Here is a 20,578-nt window from a genome sequence, read left to right as displayed (position 1 = left end):
AGTCTCTCGTTTCCGTCGCTGTTTGCAGCCGGAGCTGCGGAGTGGGCCTCAGTCGAGGGCACAGGACGGGGCGGTGCGAATGCCAAGCCTCCCGGCGCAGAGCCTGCTCCCGCAGGAGAGGGGCTGTTAACCGTGCGGCCCGGGTAACGTGGTCTGGTCTTCTTACCTTCACTCAGGTGGAGCCCGAGAAGTTGAGGACACTAACAGAAGGTTTAGAAGCCTACAGCCGAGCCCGGAAAAGAAACAGAAAGTAAGCACTATTTTTTTTCCTTCCCATTATGTTTTTTAAGGATATAATTGACTGGTTTTCCTTCAAAGGGACAATGAAATCTCACTGATTTTTGTCCATCTCATAGTCTGGCTAAGAGCAGTTTAATAGTTACTGCCAATGAGGACCATTGTAGACAAGCGAAATTAGCTGTTAGAGAAAATATTTTCTTAATTTATACTGTGTGGGGTTTCCATCTGCATCTCTCTTCATCTCCATCTCTCTGATTCGGTGTGCAACAAAATATGATTAATATTCTCAACATGTAGCAATTAAATTGTCTCTGAGAGTATAGCAAAAGTCTGCCATTTACAATTTGGCAAATTAACTGTTATTAGTCAAAGTGATGGTAAATAATTATTTATTCTCAGGACAGGTGCAGTAAGTTCTCTTTGGAATTATAACAAGAAGTTGAACTTTGGGACATTATTATTCAAGTTTTTCCAGATCTTTATATTCTGAGTAAATGTAAAATGGACAAGTAAATAATGTTTGAAACACAGTTTCCACTGTAGTTGTAATGTAGTTTTATATATCATAACTATTATTTTATTTTGAGGAGGTAAAGAACTTCAAATGTTGCTTCTGTATCTGTACATGGAAAAATTGTTGTAAAATACATATAATTGACAGACCTGATACTATGGTTTTCATATTATCAGACATCCAAGAATTGTGAAATCAGAACCATTAGGAGTGTGCCTCGTAAAAGGTTTATATAATGATACCGATGTCTATTAAGGGGCCCCCTCGTTCTCTTAGTGGTGTCTTCAATAGTTCTTGCCAGAGATAAAATTTTAGAACTCAACCAATCTTGGGAAGACTCTCTCCATCTCACCGGAATGTCTCACAAGACGATGTCCATTGCAAGGGCCGACTCCTGTTTGGGCCCCTTTGGGAGGCAGCCAGTTGGCCTTGGCCGGACGAGGCCCAGTGAACTGGCAGATCCACTGCAAAGCTGATGAGCGGCAAACACAGCGAGGCAGTGCCCTCTGCTCGGAAGTGGCACTTCCTGTGGTGGCTCAGGAGTAGGGGGCTCATGAAATTAACATAAGGTCTGGATGAAAGGGGCAAGTTGCAAGTTACCTGCCTCACAAATTTGTGATGGGCCATTTGCTATAGAACACCAACAGCACTTGTTTGTCTGATGAAAAAAAATTCCCTGATATCTTCCCTCCAGTGAGACATGCCGGTTAGCTGGGTAATGTGTAAAATACCCGAAACAGAGTTGACAACACAGAAATGATTAGCTCCTCCAAATATTTAGATATACTGCCTTGCAATAAGCTGTATTTTCCCCCACAAACTTGCTATTAAGCAGTTTCTGAAAGGTATTGAGTAACACACAGTGATTTAAAAACTTTTTCTTCCAACCTAGTTTACACTGTGTAGTGATTTATATGGGTCTTAAGTGGCATTATGTAAAGGAACTCTGATGAAACCATTAACTTAGAGTGCAGACTGGAGAGGTAAAGAAGAAATTATGGCCCAGCCAGCATTGCTCAGCGGTTGAGCATCCACCTATGTAGGATCCAGGAGATGGGGTTCTATTCCCAGTCGGGGCACATGCCGGGACTTGATCCCCAGCAGGGGGCATACAGAAGGCAGCTGATCAATGACTCTCTCATCATTGATGTTTCTATCTCCCTCTCCCTTCCTCTCTCTGAAATCAATAAAAATATATTTTTTTAAAACAAGAAATTATGGAGCACACGTTAGTAAAAACAGCTTCATTTAGACCATTGTCTAAGTGAACTAATTGCCTTGTGAATGCCCAGAAGAATAGCTGATGCTTTGCACGTGTGGTTTGTGCAATAGAATTACCAACCCCATTTATAGATGAGGACACTCTGACCCAAATTGCTCAAATAATTAGTGGAAGGTCACATAAGTGATAAATGATGTGTTGAACCCAATCAGTTATTTATTCCCCAATTTAAGGAGACTAATTTACAAAAAAAAAATCTGTGCCAGGAACAGTGCTGTAGGACCTGGAGCTCGCTGGTGAAGAAGACAGTTGCAGAAACAAATAATTAAAATGCTAAAATTGCGGTGGCAGCAATGTGTACAGTCTATTTGGGGATTGTAAAGAATGGCATTAAATTCAGGTAAAGGAAGACTCCCCAGAGGAGATGATACCCGAGCCAAGCCTTACACACTCTCTGGGTTATTAGCCAGACAGAAGAAACAAGGACGGAAATGGGGCGGCTGGATAGTGCTCAGGTGAGGTCAGCGGCTGGAACTGGGGGCTGTAAGGTGTCGAACAGGAAACCCTGAGAGACACAAGCACAGGGGAAGCAGGACCAGGCCGCGAGGGCCCCCTGAGGGCCAGCGGGACCCTCTATCCTATGGGAGGGCCTGAAGGGGACAGGTGGGTGGGCTTTCACTTTAGATGTGGCTGTGTGGAGAGATTTTAGGGGAACAATTTTGGAGGCAGGGAGATTGAGGAGGCCCCGGTAGAAGGCAAGGGAGTGAGGACTCGGCCCCGGAGGAGAGCCGTGAGGGTGGCGCAGAAACAGTCGGGAGGTGGAACTGACGGCAGGAGGGCGACTGGCTGGCGCGTGAGGGAGGGTGGCCCTCAGGGAAGGCCACCGGGGTCGTCGGCGGAATGGAGAGCGCAGGGAGAACTGCTGGGCGCCCTGGGGCGGTGGGGCGCGGGGCCTGAAGCTGGGAAGAAGGGTTTGACGTTGTCGAAGTGGCTGCAGGCGCACAGAGAGGCTCCTGCCGGCTTGCACGGCGGGCCCAGGGCTGCACGCTCGGGCACTTGAGCACCTACCGCAGGCGATGAAGGTGGGCAGGGTCACCGGTGAGAAAGGAGGGGACAGCCGTGGCAGGGGAGTGGGGCGTTAGAAGCCAAAGACCGCACATTGCAGGGTGGTGCGATGCTCGTCAGAGGTCCCCGAAGACAAGAGCTAAGAAGTCCCCGTCGACTGAGCGCTTTGGAGGCCAGTGGTCACCTTAGTGAAACCGGTTTCCCCTGGAGTCGTGGGTATAGAAACACAGTGGCCAAAGGTTTCCACCATTAAGGTGAGAAGCTCCTGAAATATAGCAGTGGGCGAGTTTTTAAGGTTACAAAGATTTTGTAGACTGAAGGGAAAAGAACAGAGGAGGAGACTAAAAGGGGGAGGATGGTATTTGGAACAAGATTGTTAAGAGGTTGTTTTTTGACCGGAGTTGAAATCCTGTTTCTTTCACTTCATTCTTCTGTGCCCTTGGGTATATTGTTTAACCTCTCCGAGCCTAAATTCTTCATTTCTGAAGTGAGCATTTTAATACCTTCCTTTTAGGATTTTTGTAACATAGATAACATAATGAGAGCCTTAACACAGTACTTGGCACATGGTAAATATTTAGTAAATAGTTATTTTTATTATAAAGATACAGGTGAAAGAAACAAACTTACCTGATATTTTTTGCCAGTTGAAACATTCTACCACCATATTAAATGTCTAAAACTTTATGTAGCCATTTTAATCCTCAATACCCTACAAATTGTACAATAAAAATATCTTTAAACTTATATGCTTATTACAGCCTAATCACAAAAGAAATATTAACATATTTATTGACGACACTACTAAGGTCATTTTGTACTTAAAAGAGGAAACAGCTTTGTTCAAGAAAAATTCCATAGCTTTTAGAACGTTATGATTTTCATTTATGTGAGGATTAAATTCTCTCTCTTATTGTACATATAAATTATTTGGTAACCTGATTTTTATGAAGCTGGAAAATGATAAAGTAATAAAACACTTTTACTTAAAAACCAAGAAATGATACTTAGTGTGTAAAATTTTCCTAAATCTGCACACTTTCTCTATGGATTAGGTTTCAGAGTCTAAGGTTCCTGAACGTTTAAGTCTTACCCAGATTTCTTCTGTCCTACATGAAGTTGCCCAGATTTAAACTGACAGCGTAGAGCAACATGCCCTTTCATTTCCCCCTTATTTCTAGTACCATTCAGAGATGTGTACCTGGCTCTTTTTTTTTTAATTAGTGAAAATAAGGATAATGTGTGACAATATAGGCAATGAAGATGGGAAGTCGCAATTATCTCCATTAATAACTAGAAGTGTGATTATATGAACATCTATCGCTTAATCAAGTAGATTTTAGAGTGTCCATTAGCAAAAATGTTTATTATTAAATGTCAGCAGGGTATGGAAAATAGTAGAAGGGACACCACAGGGAGGCCCTCTGGACTGGAGGACTGCATTTTGACTAATTGTTCATTTCAGGAATTCATGGAGGTTTTTCTTCCTCTTTTAAGCTCGTTTTCCTCTGACCTGACAAGTGAGTGTAAAAACTGCAGATTCGACATTTGGGAGAGTCACTCTCTACCTCTTGATTCTCACGATGTAGTCAAGTAATTTCATGCCCCACATCTCTGTATCTGTTCTCTCTTCCAAAAGTAGTCATTTATTCCTCTATTAACTACTTAAGTTTGTTAAAGAAAAATAACATACTAATTTTGCTTAATTTAATATAAGGCATTTATAAACATTTTAAGTGTCTTGTTGAAGTATGAGATGACAGACTTCTAAAATTCTATCTTTTTATTTAACAGGTAATGTTGAATTATGTATCTACTTTAATGGTAATGTTATTGTAATTTTTAATAGTTAGGTAAAATTTTTTATGACTCTTTGTTTATTGCCTTTGAAAATTATTTGTATTTAAACATCCATCTTCCTCATCACAAAATTAAAATTTATTTCACCAGTTCTCCCTAAAACGTCATGAGGTATTGCATGCAAACAGTTGTCATAATACCTACTTTTTAGGATTATTGTATGGATTAAATAAGGTAATGTATATAAAGACTTACCACAATTCTTGGCACATAGACAATTTTCAATAAATAGGAGCTATTTTTGTTATGAAGGTAAAGGTGAGAAAAACAAGATTCCCTGATGGTTTTTCATGGAAACGTTTTACCTTCTTTTTAGACATTTAGAACTTTATGTAGTCCATTTTAAACCCATAAGATCTTATCATCAAACTGCATAACAAATAAATGTATTTTAAAACTTACGTTCATACGTTTCAATACAGAAAAAAATAGTAAGGATAAATGTGTTTAACACATGACACAAGGTGTAATACTGTTGGGCAAGTAGGCAATGTGTGATGCTTGTCAGGACCTCCTCCAAACAGCCCACAAAAGCCTCAGCCAAGCTTAGATGGCCTTGTAGAGTCCGGGACTGAATTTACTCAGCAAACTCCTCACTGGGAAAACAGGACAGACTGAATCCCCAACATACCAAGGCTTCTTAAACCCAGAATGTGTAGGTAAATAAAAGACAGTAATAAATAGATTATATCAGTTTGGACAGTACTCAGAAACAGTAATAAGGGGGAAAAAGATAAGTTGCAGAATGGTGTGTATATCAGGACACCTTTGGTGTGTATATATTTTTTTAAAACCAATAAAACAATACGAGGTACTGTTCTTGGAAATATCATATGAAATATGAAAACATTCCCGAAGGATATACAACACAGCTGCCCTTGGAGAGGAGGGCGGGAGAGAATGGGACTGGGAATTGATGACAAATGGGAACTTCAGCTTTAATTTTTTAAATAAAAAAGGCTTAAATATATTAACAGTATATTCTTGGAAATGGGTTTGTTAGGAGTTGTTCATTTGTTTTATGCACTTTTCTGCACTGTTCACATTTCTAAAAATAAATGGAAAAATGTAAAAGCTAGAGGCTAGTTTACAGGTCAGCAAAAGGTGGGTGGAAAGGGTTTGGTGCTACATTACTCTTATAATGTGGTTAAAATCAATACATTATTTTTTTCCTTTCAGTTTAAATGACTTAAGTGCATACTATATGTTTTTCAAAATACAGGCTTGGTATCACGCTACCATGGACACGTATTTTTATTTAGTAAATATAGGCATCCGTGATGTGCCTGGCCGTATACTACTCAGGGAGGGAATCGCAGAGTTCTCCAAGGTATACACGGACCCTAGATGTATGAATGGCCCCGTCCTGGTACATGAGGATAAAACCCGGCGAGGACTGTGGTAAACCAAAAGGCCTCATCTAAAGGCATTCCTCTGAGTTCAAATACATTTTTAAACATGTGTGAGCCAAATTAAATGGGACTGTGAACCAAATTCTTCCGCAATTGTAAATTTCCCATCTCCCTGTAGTGTAGATGCTGAGACAGTTTAACTCTTGGAAAGCCCTGCTAATAGCCTGTTAGGAAAAGTTTTACCTCTGCATCTTTTCTAGTGGTTGTCCTGACAAGATAAATGAAATGAATCACCTTACTCAGAATAACTGGGTAATTATCTATATGCATAAAGAGGGGAAAATAGGCCAACAGAATGGACAAAGGGTACACAGCTGCAGAGGTGGGTAGTATGGATTTGCCCGGTTTTAGTAATTAGTTCAACAGCTTCCTAGATGGAAGTTTCAATAAGGACGGATGTACCATGTGTGTTATTCGGGCCAAACGCGTGTAACGGAATGCTGAGTGGGGAGGGAAGGCCAGGCAAGCGATAGACACTCTGAGACGGTTCAGACAGTTATGCCATCTTGGTTTGGGGGGAAATGGGGTGGGCCCAGGCGTGGAAGGACTCGGGCGTGGCGAGTTCAGCCGCTTCCCATCTGGATCTCAGCCTTCATTCGCTCGACTGCCGAAGCCAGGAGCTCCAGAGAGGGCAGAGGGAGCTCCCTAGTGGCCAGAGCCTGCAATTCAGCCCCTCCGCCCTTCCCCTCGCCGCACAGCCTGGCTGCCTGCGAAGAAGCAAACCAGGCCGAGAAGCAGCGCAGGGCAGGCGGGAATCCGGAGGACGAGCTGCTTCTGTGGGAAAAGACAGCCGTGGCCCAGATTTCTTGCAAAATTATCAGACTGTGGAAGAAGCACGTGGAAGGGGAAAGAATTCCTTTTCCCCAATCATGCGTTCAATTTTTTTTTTTCATAGTTCTGCTATTTTATTGTCAGTATTCAGTGGTGAGAAATCCAGTGTTTTGTTATCTGAATTTTCCAAATGTGAATATACGTTGATTTTTCTCTGGTGGAATTGGTACTTCTGTTTTCTGATTAAGTCATTAAATTGCATTTTGTTTCTTTAATTTATTAATCTGATGTGTTGTTTTCATTAATTCTAGAAGTGGAAAGCTAAATAACCATTTAGAAGCTGCTATTCATGAGGCCATGAGTGAACTGGACAAAATGTCTGGGACTGTAAGTTAATTTATTTTTCCATTATACTGTGTTTCTTTGAAAATAAATTGTATTACACTTTTTTGCTAACGTCTCTAAAATATTATCAGGCAACTCACGTAGCAATACTAAATTACTATGCTAAAAAAAGCAGGTATCAGAAACGATTCAAAGTAATTTAAGAAAAAATAACCTAGCAGTATTAACTACGTCTTTTTCTGAGATAAGTAATTTTTGTGTCTTTTCCCCCCACATAACATTCTTTTAAAATGTGAGCAGCAAAATATTGAATTAAAATCACAACTTTCTGCATTGGACTCTGAAAAGCTGTGGCCATTAGTGTTGCCTAAATATTCAGTCATGCAGATTTCACTCTGTCCTTAGAACAGAACAGTGAAATTGAACAACAGGGTCAAGATCAAAAAATAAAATACTTGGCACAAAATTCTGTTGTTAAATTAACACTATAACCTCTGGTTCTAGAGAAGGGGTGTCTACTTTTTTGTTACTTTATTGAACGTCGCATATAATAGTGTTGAATGTGAACAACTTAATCTTTATCCTCTAATTCACTGATGTAAACACTCAAAGTATAATTTTGGTAATTTCTTTAAAAATATGAATTATCTAAAGTTATTCAGCTATGAAAGGTGATTTCTTTCACTTTTACTTGACACATTGTGTTAACAAGGTTGTCTGAAACCCATCCAGTGACTGCTTCGTGACAGGCGTACGTTATAGATGCACAGAATGTTGGGGTTGGTGTAGGCTGTAGAGATTCTGTAATCCAACCCATCGTTTCGCAGATGGGGGAACTTAGGCCCTGAAATGTTAAATTTCCTGATAGGATGACAGAAAAGTGTGGAACAGGGATTATATACTCAAATGCCTTCTAGGACCAGGCAAATAATATCCATAAGTTAAATGGGTCAGGTATGAGACAAACAGCAATTTGAGTAGATTGAGAAATGCCAACCAAGATGCACTGGTCAGGGTAGGCTGCCTACCAGCTGTCAGTCTTAGAGGCTCAACACAGTAAAAGCTCACTCCGGTCTGGTTCTGGTTGGGGAAGGCCTTGCTCTACAGAGTTGTTCAGGGGCTCAGGTTCTTCCTATATCTAGTGTCCACCATTCCTTAGGGCCTCAGGCTGTTCCATTTTATCTTGCATCCAGTCCAGCAGCCGAGAGAAGAGAGTGTTCACAGACGACCAGGATAGGTTTCATGGGCCAGGCCTGGAAGTTCATCACTTCTGCTGACTTCCCTGGCCTGATCCAGTCATATGGCCTCCTTAACTCAAGTGGACTAGGAAATGCATTATACACTGTTTTCTGCTCAGGAGCATATCGAGCATCTTGCTAGTGTCCGCATCAGGACATTGGCCTTTGTGTCCAGCAGGCAATTGGGGGTAAAGGGGACTGTGGCAACCCAGAGCATGTGCTCCCTCCAGGAGGAGCTCCTTTCTTCCTGCTCCAGCAGATCTGAACCATATGGGAAATTGTGCCAGTGTTACAAGATCTTATTTTCTAGATGTCTAGAAGTAAAATTTCTCCTTTTTTTTTAGTTGGCAACTATTTTTAAACTATTAAAACATCGTATGCCTGAACAAAATACATTTCAGACCACACTTGTTCCACAGGTTACTAGTTTACATTCTTGAATAAAGGCTTCTTTCCTTGATATTCAAAAGATTTCAGTTATAGTTCCTTATCAGAGACTAGTGATTTTTTTAAATGTATATGAAGGGGTTAGGAGGAAGAGGAAATTTGAAAAATGCATCAAAGTTATTTTTAAATTTTAAATATTATTTTTGAAAAACTTTTCTGTATTTGACCTTGAATAGCACTGAACTTTGCTGTTATCTAAATGTTATTTTTAAAACATATAATAGAGCCAACTTGTAGTGGATCTCAAGAGCTGATTGTATACATCTCTTCCTAACTCTGAGTTCTGTGATATCACATTGCTAGCTTGAAATTGACCATGGTGGAAGTATTTACACCACAGAAATTGGCATGCACTACAATTTGCTTGTGTCCCTCCACAGGGAGCTAGCTAGTTGTTAATCATTTGGTATACCACTGCCTTGGGTCCATCCTGCCTTTCCTGCATCTTGACCTTGCCCTCTCTCATCAGTAGCTGCATACAGCATGAGGCACCTGATCACCCCTCTAAGAACCTGCCCCCTGACCCTCAAAACCATACTATCTGCTTTCTGATACCTGACATTCATGCTCTACAAATGCTTCACCCCTGCTCAATCTGATACGCAGTCCTGAATTCTGCTAGTTTCTGCATTAGTTTATAAAGATCAGTTGTATTAATTGCTCTTCCCAAACTACACAAGCTTAGATCTGCCAACAGATGGTAGTGGTGTTCCATTTTCCATCCTGGCTCTTCTCATAAATAAACTTCCTTGGGCCAAGGTTCTTAAAATCATTGACCCTTCTTAGTAGTTGTAAAATAAGTAGGGTGATGGAGTGAAGAAGAATAAATGATTGTTCTGTATTCATCCACTTTCCAGATCCTAGTGACATTGGTGATCTAGGGCTCTCTAATGGGAAAGGCCTTATTTTCATCTTAAAATATACTGCAGCAGGAGCAACTATGCATCGCATTTCCCATGCTTGAGTTTTTTCCAGTTCTTCCTTTATGTTCCACTGCTTTGGGGATCCACAGAGTGTTGCTCTGCTTGTAAGTTTCAGGATTCCTCATATTCTGTAACGACTGTGGGCACACTGCAATCTGAAGTCTTAGTAGAATTTTAAATGCCCCACCATAGCAATGATTAAAAATGAAAGCCTAAGTCTGTCCCCTACTCTTTCTTTGTCAGAAATCAGATGGTATTTATGATTTCAACCTCTGTTGTTGTTTTCCCACCTCTTTATTTCCAGGTTCACCAAATCCCACAGGGAGACAGACAAATGAGACCCCCCAAACCCAAGAGGAGGAAGATCTCCAGATAACAGGGACTACTCTACCATGCGCAGTGTTTATTAAAGGAACGTGCACAGATACATCTGTATATAGGTATTGATATAGCCACTGTTATATCAATATTTATACCACGGCAGAGAGCTACCACCACAGGGTGCTAAAAGAAACAGTGATACAATATTTTTTTGATCAGGAAGGATAATGAATGCTGGAAAAACCAATCAAAATCCCCGAATGATGAGCGTGATAAATGGTCAAGAGATGACTGAGAAACTCTTTTTTCTATAATACTAAAATTGTGATTATAAGAAATAGTCCAAATGTTTCTGAAGAATTTTCAATGTTGTATATAGAAAATACAGAATTTCATGGTGATATCAGAAATGTAAATATTGTACAATATTGTCATGTACAAGCGTACCTAATGCACACTTTATCTTTTATTGTACAAAGAAATAGTGTACAAAATTCTTTGGTTTCTATGGAGTACACCTACCAGAGACTACCAGTGTAAAGTGATAAATAAAAATACAACCTAAATGCTTTTCTATTATAATGTAAAAGATGCTGTTTTTGTACTTAACAGCAGAGAAAAGGCATGATGATGTATTACCTGAATTATGACATACACTGCACACCACCGAGTGTCCATTTATATTGTCTGTTTGGAATGTACCTGGCCTGCAAGCACTGGACTTGACCTCGGATGTCTAGGAAATTGAAACCTTGCAGATTTCTAAAGGGATGGGGGCTCACAGGTCTAAATTAAGAATTCAGAAACTGCAACCATTTGTTGCATATTTTTGTTACCTAAGTTTTAAAGTAGAATAGGTTTTATAAAAAAAAAAATCTTAGATGGAATATTTTACTCAGTCATTTCTGTAGGTAACGTTTGATAGCCACCTATTGAACTAGATAGCTTATGCTGCACCACTGTTGAGGCTCAGAGTTAAGTTTTTTTGCAAACGATACCTGATAAGATAAAACTTTCTTCTGTTCCCATACATGGAGGCTAACGCCCCACTTTGAAATCATTATAAAAGGGAAGGTTGATTGTAATTCAGTTTTTCTTTGGTGGCAAAAGGAAGTATGAATCATCAAAGCAAGTTTCATATATCCATTCATCAGTATTACTTAAACCAGAAGCTAAGGTGGCTTACAAAATTATTAGCAATGGTAATTTTTTATCAGTATTATGTAACATATCAGATTTATTTTATTTAAAGAATTATTTATACCATTAACAGATTCTTATATATATATATATATTAATGTGGCTGAAATGTGCAGGTTAAATCTATTAACCAAATTATTTATATTATATTAAGTAAGAAACAAATTTGAAACAAATGTAGAAAGAAAATACATTACAAGTATACAAACCTAAAACTGTGAGCCATTGTAAAGTACAAGGTTATTAACAAGAAATGTAGCACAACATAATTTTCCGTCTTTTTTTCACAGTTTTTGTGGTGGTGGTATAACCCTATCTCCCAGGCAATTAATTGAGCAAATGTTCAGGCCTCCAGCCTGACTTCTGTTGATGGATTATCGAAAGAGGTCCATCATCCCTTTATTCTTATTACTACCAGCCCCCGCCCCTAATCCTCACACCCCGAGGGAGCGCTGCCTTGTCCCCCTACTCTGGGGCTCACTCAATAGCTTAACGATCAGGCTGCTGGGAGGCCCTCCAGTAGCTGACTCTAACCCCCAAATGCCCACCACCTCCCTTACTACTCCTCTCTCATCCACTCCCCAAACTCTTCAGTCCCATGATGTAGCAGAGTTCCAGTAACTCAGGAAAAAGGAGACCAAGGTCATTCCTCCAATTGGTTTCTTGAGGCCACAGCACAGAGCACTCCACCTGGGCTCACGTTTAATATCAGCAGCTCTTAATTCTTCTCCCAGGTCTCCTGTGTCTCTGTGTCCTTCCCACTCCCACCCTCGCCCCGACCCCCAAGCCTGATGGAATGCAACTGGCCACACTGGGCTTTGCAGCCTGGAGGCAGGGACCCTTCCTTCTGGGGGTAGGTTCATTTTGTCTTTCCCCCAGTCCTTCATGGAGGCTCCCGAAGTAACCTTTTACTGTGTAGTTTAGTTGGCACATTTTTGTTATAAGTTGATGTGTTTGGTATGTTTCAATCATTAATGTTCGTTTTTTCTGCACCAACCTGCTTTTCTACTGTTTTGTTTACACAGTTGTTTTTATTCACAGATAGGTGCACATGTCTGTCTGTGTGTTGGGTGTGTGTCTGTGTGTGCGTGTTACATAGAAGTTTTTTTAGCCTTTGCTTTTTGCCTTCAGGCTGAGTTTGTGTCAACCAAGCCTTCTTTTTGATATTTTAAAGTAATCGGGCTTATGCTTGCCCCACCCGTGTATGCTTTACATCAGTAGACCATGTAAAGTATGTTCGCACCCATGATTCCGCTGGCTGCTCACAGCTCTGATGTGGGTACTAGGTGTCATTGTCTCAGTCCACAGGGTTTTTTTTTTTTTCCCTCTCTCTCTTATAGTTCTGTGGTTTCCTGTAAGCAGTTAATGTAAATATTGTTGGCACACAGGTCATGCAGTGCTATAACATTTTTTTTAAATGTTGCACCTACTTTACAATTAAAAAATTGGTCACCATACTTGAATTTTGCCCATAGAGCCATTTCTTTCTCTTTGTATTAAAGCCAATTCATTTTTTTAAAAGGAAGGCTAGCCCTTCTACAATAGTACATTTTTTTATTCCCTAAAATAAACTTTTTCCCTAACATAACTGAGCATGGAAACAAAATGAAAATTTTTTGCTCCTTTAAAGGACATAATAGCCCCCCTTGAAAAAGGAAATCTAATTTTATTCTGTTCCCCTAACAGTCTTAGGAAGCACAAGGAGAGTAAACTACACCTTTAAATAGTTTTCAAAGATTCTTTCAAATGAGTGAAAATTAGCAGAGCAGCTCTTGTTTGATTAGTCTTGTTTGTGGCATTAAAAGCAATCAGGGTTTTTATTTATTTGAAGGAACATTCTTGGTGTATGCTTTTCAGTTCCACTGTGAATATAAATGCTTTAAGGAGAATACTCATCCCTGGTGACATCATGGGCCACTTTTAGTCTTTTATTTAGACCCTGACTTTGAATTATTTGCTGTGTCTGTTTTGTAAGTAAACTCTACCCTCTTTTTTGAACATGCAGCAGAATTGTGGGAGGAGGGCAGTTATTTTGCTTTCTGTACGTTTTATGAAGATTCTCAACTGACTTATCCCATGAGGCGACTCCTGTTTCATTGCAGACCATGATGACACTTTGCAGCTAGCTTTGGTAATCTTCCTTGCAGTCTGAAATGTTCCCCTATAAGTCATAGGCAGTTCTGCATTGAGACTTTAACATCTAAGATGCGTAAGATGCTGGTGACATCGCTCTTTCTGAAAAGAAAGCCAAGGATTCTAGATCTTACCAAAAAGCTGATGTCTTGTTTACTTTTCCTGTTTAAACCCAAGTGGTGTAGTGCAAGACTCAAGACTTGTCACTGTCATGTGTAAAATGAGTTATGCATTACTTGATTCATTGGGGGGGCTATGAACAAATTAATATCTACCAGTCAGAACTGTAATATTGAATTAGTTTATCTTTTTCTTTCATTCACTCTATCACTTTTGCATTAGCCAAAGAGATAAGAACATTAGTAATTCATATGTGTAAAAAACCCCGAAGTGATTATTAAATCAGTGAGCCAAAAAGCAATAAACAATTCCAGCTTGGGATATCCTGCTAACAGTGGGGCGTCTGATAGAGAAAAAATATACAAAAAGCATTTTCTTAAATATGAAAGATTAATTTGTGTCTACTGTAAATATGTATTATCAGCCTTACCTGCTTTTATACACACTGTGTGTGTACCTCAGTGACCTTTTATAAACCGGAAAAATGGTTGATTTACTAATTTGTTGTGTAAATACAAAGTTGTCTATAAATTGGAAAATTTGACGCCGCGGGTGGCTTCACAATATACAAGTGTGTTTTGTAACATCATGCCTTTATGGATTAAGTATAAATACACTGATTGTCTGTGTAGAAGAGTAGCGATTTACATTCACCTGCATTCAAATGAATATCTTTGTCCAAATGGTTGTACTTTTAGGAAAAGAACGTGACATCAGCATTTTCGATGTGAAGAACAAATATGGTTTTGAATTCAACAGAACTCCTCACACTCAAGAGTATCTTCAGTTCCACGCTAAATGCCTTGTTATAAGAGATTTCCATAGGCAATTCATTGATCCAGGTCTGGGCTCTACCTAGGAAACCTCCCCAAACTGAATTATTCTACTTTAGAGACAGGCTGTGTATCTTAATTTCTAAATCATAGTCAGTGGAAGAACCACAGCCACCTTATTGCTTTTAACTTTTTCTTTTCTCCTTTATTTCCATACGTCTTGGAAAACACCACACAGATAAACAGGGCCTAGTTCCTGTGTGCCAAGAGTGTCATCTCGACTCAGGGCTTGTCACCCTTGGCACTGTTAACACTTTGGGTGAGATCATTCTTTGTTGTGGGGGCTGTCCTGTGCATTGTAAGATGCTTGGCAGCCTCCCTGGACCCTACCCACCAGATGCCAGTAGCATCCCTTCCAAATTGTGACAATCAGAAATGACTGCACACATTGCCAAATGTCTCCTGGAGTGGGGGCGGGGGGCGGGGGCTGGGAGACAAATTGAGATTTGAAAACCACTGCCTTGACGGAATCGGTTAGGGAACATATGTCTGTGTAAAATATGGGCATGTTTTGCATGCTGTAATCAACAGGAAACTGATTCCTAGATCAACATCCAAAACAAAATCTATGCCAGAGGAGTGCTTCTCAATCCGTGGCTAAGGAAGTGAATACATTAGCTTTGGTTTCATCTTGAACACATTTGACGCTTTGATCACAAGACCCAGGACTATCACATTTTGAGAACTCCCAGGTAAGGCCTGGGAGAATAACCGGAATGCAGTGGTTCTGAGTTTTTGAGAAGACTGACAGCCGACTTTGGGTAATGCAAGGAGCTTCCAGCAGTGGAAGACTTCCCAAGGCTAGTGTAGCTGCCTCCCTTGGTCGGGATGGGGAGGTTGGCTACAGGGACCATGTTAGGTACGTATTTCAACAGCTCTCTACAGCAGCCTTGTTCAGAGATCGATAGTTTTTGTGTGATCCTCTTAGACGTTCCGATAGAGGCAGTTCAGTAGATCTTGGAGAGAGCACGGATAAATGTATTCATTCCATAAATATTTATGGGCTCCTACTCTGGGCCACAACACGTGTGTGTGACACGTGCATGAGACAGACGTGTAATCTGTTCTCACAACAGCTGCCCGCAGAGATGGCCAGTTAAACCTGTAAGTACAATGAAAGGTGTGAGGGCCAGGCCCAGGAAGCCCATCTCTAGCCCCTGGCTGAATCTCAGGAGCCAGGACTTTGGTGAGGATCCAGGAGGATGACTAGGATTAGTCAGGCCCAGGAGAAGCCTGTGGCCAGAGGAGGGAAAAGAGTGAGAGAGGCAGCGGGGACAGGCGTGTCGGGCTCGAGGCCGAGGAGCATGAGAGCAGAACAGAGTGCGAGAGGGAGTTAGAGGGGAATAGAGCGAAGAGCAAAGCAGGGGGCCCAGGCGAGTCTTGTCAGGACTGCGCTTGAGCATCGCAGCGATGGGGAACTATTGTAGGGTTTTTGGGGGAAGGGGGGGTGATACGAGGTTTGAGTTTTGAACACGTTATTCTGACTGCAGTGTGAGGAAGAGGCATGGGAGGGGGACCACACTGAGGGGCACACACCTCATGTCAAGGGCAACATTCTTGAAAAGCACATACTTCCTCAGAAACAAAAATAAAATTGGGGGCCACTCGTAATTCTTCTTACGTTTGTTGAGCAAGTTCCATCCCAGTCTTGAGAGATGTATATAAAGATATATGTATGCTCACTTCAGTAGTCATAAAGAAATGCTGATCAGCACACTTGCGTTTTTTTGCCAACAACCATTTCCTGTTTCTTTCACACAAATCAGTGTGCTATTGGCTGAGCAGTTGTGTTTCTACTTTGATGGTCAGGAGTTGGGAAAGTTTAAAATCCCAAAGCCTCTTGTTAAAGTGTCAGAAAGCAAGGCCCGCTGACCAGAGTGCACAGGTAAGTGAGGGTCAGGTTAGACCATTGGAGGGATCACTTCATCCTGAGCACATCCACGGGACACGGGAAGCTGCAGAGCACACAAGATCCCAGAGATACCAGGTGAGCCCGGTAGATTATGAGAGTACAGGAAAGTGGGACCACAGGGAGTCAGAGCCCAGAACAAGGCCATCTGGCTTCGTAGACCTGTGCCCCACAGCAGGGGAGACCACAGTGGCTTTTCATCATCCGTTCCAGCCCATGATTATGTACATGCCCTTCAAAGTAACCCCAACCACAATTAGTCACCTCCTACATTCAAAGAGCATTGAACTGAGGGGTTTTTTTTTTAAGCTAATTATTGGTTAAAAAAAAAAAACAACAAAAAAAAACAGAAGCAATGCAATAGCAGACACCCAATTCTACGATCCAGAGACCAGCAAATAGGCCTTCTCTCCAGCACCAGTCCTTAAACAGGAAATGGACCCTCAACGGGGACACTGCCCATCATAATGTTTACAAATTGGGCCCTGGAGGGGGTGTCTACAGATTCAAATCTCAGCTGTGCCACTAACTAGTTGTTTGATTTGGGGCAAGTTACTCAGCCTATCTATATGTTTAGCTTCATCTACAAAAGTAGGTAAAAATAGCACTTTCCTGGTGTGGTTGATTTAAGATTGGATGAGATAATGCAGATAAAACTCTTAGTGCCTAGTATGAAAGACTGGTTAGAAAAGGGAACTTCCTGCCAGTGAAAGGTATCAAACATAAGGAGAGCTTGCGTCTAGAGGTGCTGTGTCTTCCCAGGAAGCCTTTGAAGGTGGAGGGGGGTGGTTTATCTGTCCAGGGCAGTTCTGACAAAGCAAACTGCACCGTGGAGGCCTTTTCAGGTTCTCCCCTCCCAGCCCACAGTTGGTACATCAACTGCCCAGGGTGGTTCTTAGGTGAACTCACTGCCCATATGCCACATGCAGAAAGACACCAGCAAAAGGACTCCCCAATAAACTGGTGTGCAAAATGATTTCTCCAGGAAGCTAACTGCGTGGCTGTGGCCACCTGAGCAGAAACAGAACTTCCAACCTTCATCCTAGAGTGAAACTGGAAAGGGCACTTCAAATACATAGCTCAAGATGTGAGCCCTGGCTGGTTTACTCAGTGGTTAGAGCATCGGCCTGTGGACCACAGGGTCCCCGGTTCAGTTCTGGACAAGGGCACGTACCTCGGTTGCAGGCTTAATCCCCGGCCCCAGTCAGGGCACGTGCAGGAGGCAACCAATTGACGTGTCTCTCTCACATCAGTGATTTGTGGGGGGTTTTTCTCTCTCTCTCCCTGTCCCACTCTCTCTGAAAAACAATGGAAAAAATATCCTTGGGTGAAGATTAAAAAAAAAAGTGAAAATTTTAAATAAAATTAGGCAAATCAGGGAATGCAGAGTTTAGTACAGGAAAAAGTGTATTTGACTTAAGAAACTGAAGTTTGGGTCCTAGTTCTTGATGCAGACTGACCCATGGTCACTAAAGAGCTCCTGGAGCAACCTCTGGGGCTGTGAATCCAGACACTCAGTAGCTGTGTGACCTAAGGCAAATTACCACCTCTGAGCCTTTGTCTCATCACCTGAAAAATGGGGACAATAGAGCTTACCTCATAAAATTGCTTGAGAATTAAATTAATCTATGTGAGTGACAGGCATAGACAGGCATAGAGTAAGTGCTTTGCAAGTCTGTTCATAATAAAGGCTTAGCCACCCTCAGTTTCTTCATCCATAGATTGGAATGGTGTAACCCTCATGTATTTTTTTTTTTTAAATAATATTTATTGATTTCAGAGAGAGGAAGGTGAGGGAGAGAGAGACAGAAATGTCAATGATGAGAGAGTCATTGATCGGCTGCCTCCTGCACGCCCCCCGCTGGGGATCGAACCCTCAACCAGGGCATGTGCCCTAACCAGGAATCGAACCTCAATCTCCTGGATCCTAGGTCGATGCTCAACCACTGAGCTATGCTGGCCAGGCACCCTCACGTATCTTAAAGAGCCAGTCTTCCATGGGGTGGTCACTTAGGAGTGCCCTATTGTTGACATTTAACCAATTATTTCTCTTTCCTGATTTAAACATGGGTGCTCTTGTGAGGAGCAAGGTTTTGAACCAAGAGAGAGTCAGCAAGTTCCCCAGAGGTTTGAGAGTGTGGAGGGTGAGAGGAGAGTGTTCATTCTCTCCTGGGATTAGCTGTACACAGAAGACAAGCATGACCATGAGAGGAGATGATACCCCGAGGCCTGCTTTTAGAAGGGGAGAGGAAAGGACAAACCTACAGTGGTAGTATTAAGGATTATGATTTATTTCTTAATTGGAAGTTTATGTCTAAATACTACACTTAGAATATTCAGACTGTGAAAACCTGGACACATCTTGCTAAAGGGGGGCGACCAGAATTTGTTAAATACGGATGGAGGGAGATGGTTTAGCTAAACACTTAGCTCCCAGGGGTAGGGCCTCTTCAATGTTGCCTGTCTGCTCAGCAGCCTGGGCCGCGCTGTGCACTGCTTGTGGGGCCAGGAGGACTGGTTGCTCAAAGCTTTGGGCCCTGGACTGTGACTGTGTCCCCCAGGACATAGCTTTCCCTGCCAAGTTAATCTTTAATAACTTTCGTTGTCAGGGTCGATAGCCTTAGGAAATCATCTGTGACCTTTTACAGGCTCTGTCCCACTTTTCCAATCAAACAGGGATTATCTCGAGTTGGTAGGTTCTTTCAAATTTCAAAACAAGCATGGAGGTTCAGGAGCTTATGATTTCAGGCCGATTCTGACTGGTCTGATTTATTTGGCAAAGAATGGGAAGCGAAAATCCACAGAAGCTGGGAAAGCAGGCATGCGAGGATCGGAATGCTGAAACGCGCTGACTCTCGGCGGACACGCCATCTGCCCAAGCCAGAGTCAGCAAAGGCGAGACACAGTTTCTGCCCCTTTCTCTCGGCTTTCCAGATCTTCCCGCGTGTGCAAGGCAATCCTGGAGCAGGTGAGGCATCCTGAGAGGAGGGAGAGTGTGTGCCATGTGCCTTGGCAGGCAACTGGGTCAGCCAAAGAGATCGGGCCATAGCGACTGCCGTCACGTGGAGCCCATAGCTTTTTGTGCCGAGATCAAAATAAAGACGAGGTATAGTACCTGCCTCAAGGAGTATCTTTCCTTGTTCTAAAGCGATGGTTTTCAAACTTTACTAAAAGAAATTACTGTAAGTAAAATAAAAAAGTTGAGGACATACTACATATAGATATATGCATGTGTATATGTTTGTACTAGTATGTGTACTACCGACTTAATATATTTTGTGTTATAAAATACACAAAATAGAAATTAGGAAAGACTGAAATGAACAGAAATGGAAGTTTTTCCATTTCTCTCTCTCACCCCAGTGGATTCTCTTGCATTGTGTCTGCAGCATGAGCATTCGACTTTAGAAGTCACTCCAAGTGATGAAATCGGCCATAATATGTGTCTCCCATGAGCAAAGGCTGTGATGGAACAAACCATCAAAGGGAGCTCCTTGAGGAGAGACCCAGTTTCTCTTATTCAACTTTCTATGCTCAATTCTAATTAAATTGTAAGGGAGACAAGCAAGGAAGGAAAACATTCCTGAAAATCTGATATTTTTACATTAAGATATGTGAATAACATTGATCTTTCTATAAGCTCAAACTGCCTACCAAATATATATTTTTGAATGTGAGACAGTCACTCACTACCAGGTTCTGTCACCTGTCCAGGACAGTTGCTCACCCAGTGTGCCAGGGACTGACCATAGGCGCAGCATTGCCCGTGCCACAGTTGGTGGGAGTAAGCGGACGCACCAGAGCCACGGTGGGCCTCCAGCTCACAGACCTGGGTCAGGCTCCCTAACTGTGCGCATGCTCCTGTATTCCATGCATTCCCAGCCTCAGGAGAGTTCTGGAACTTTCTTGACAGGTACCTAAAGTGTGTGGTTCTAGGCAGCTCATTCATAAAGTCACGGTGTTGTGGGAAAAGAGCAGAACTGGGTACTAGTCTTGGCTCTGCCATTGCTATGTGACCTTGGACA

The 20,578-nt window shown here is 41.8% G+C and overlaps 1 protein-coding gene across 8 annotated transcripts in view; it reads left to right on the top strand.

The window, feature by feature from the left end:
- Positions 1 to 10,940, top strand: part of MBD5 (methyl-CpG binding domain protein 5) — a 322,424-nt gene extending 311,484 nt beyond the window's left edge. For all 8 annotated transcript variants that reach the window (XM_081142057.1, XM_081142058.1, XM_081142055.1 and 5 more), the window contains 3 exons: positions 177 to 250; positions 7,396 to 7,471; positions 10,342 to 10,940. In XM_081142057.1, coding sequence (XP_080998183.1) covers positions 177 to 250; positions 7,396 to 7,471; positions 10,342 to 10,413 — 222 coding nt within the window. In that variant the 3' untranslated portion in view covers positions 10,414 to 10,940. The remainder of the gene's footprint in view (positions 1 to 176; positions 251 to 7,395; positions 7,472 to 10,341) is intronic.
- The last annotated feature ends 9,638 nt before the right edge of the window (positions 10,941 to 20,578 follow it).

This window comes from Miniopterus schreibersii (genome assembly GCF_964146895.1).
Source record: "Miniopterus schreibersii genome assembly, chromosome: 7".
NCBI lineage: Eukaryota > Metazoa > Chordata > Mammalia > Chiroptera > Miniopteridae > Miniopterus > Miniopterus schreibersii.
The sequence above is the reverse complement of the archived record's forward strand: the minus strand, read 5'-3'. Positions and strand labels throughout refer to the sequence as shown.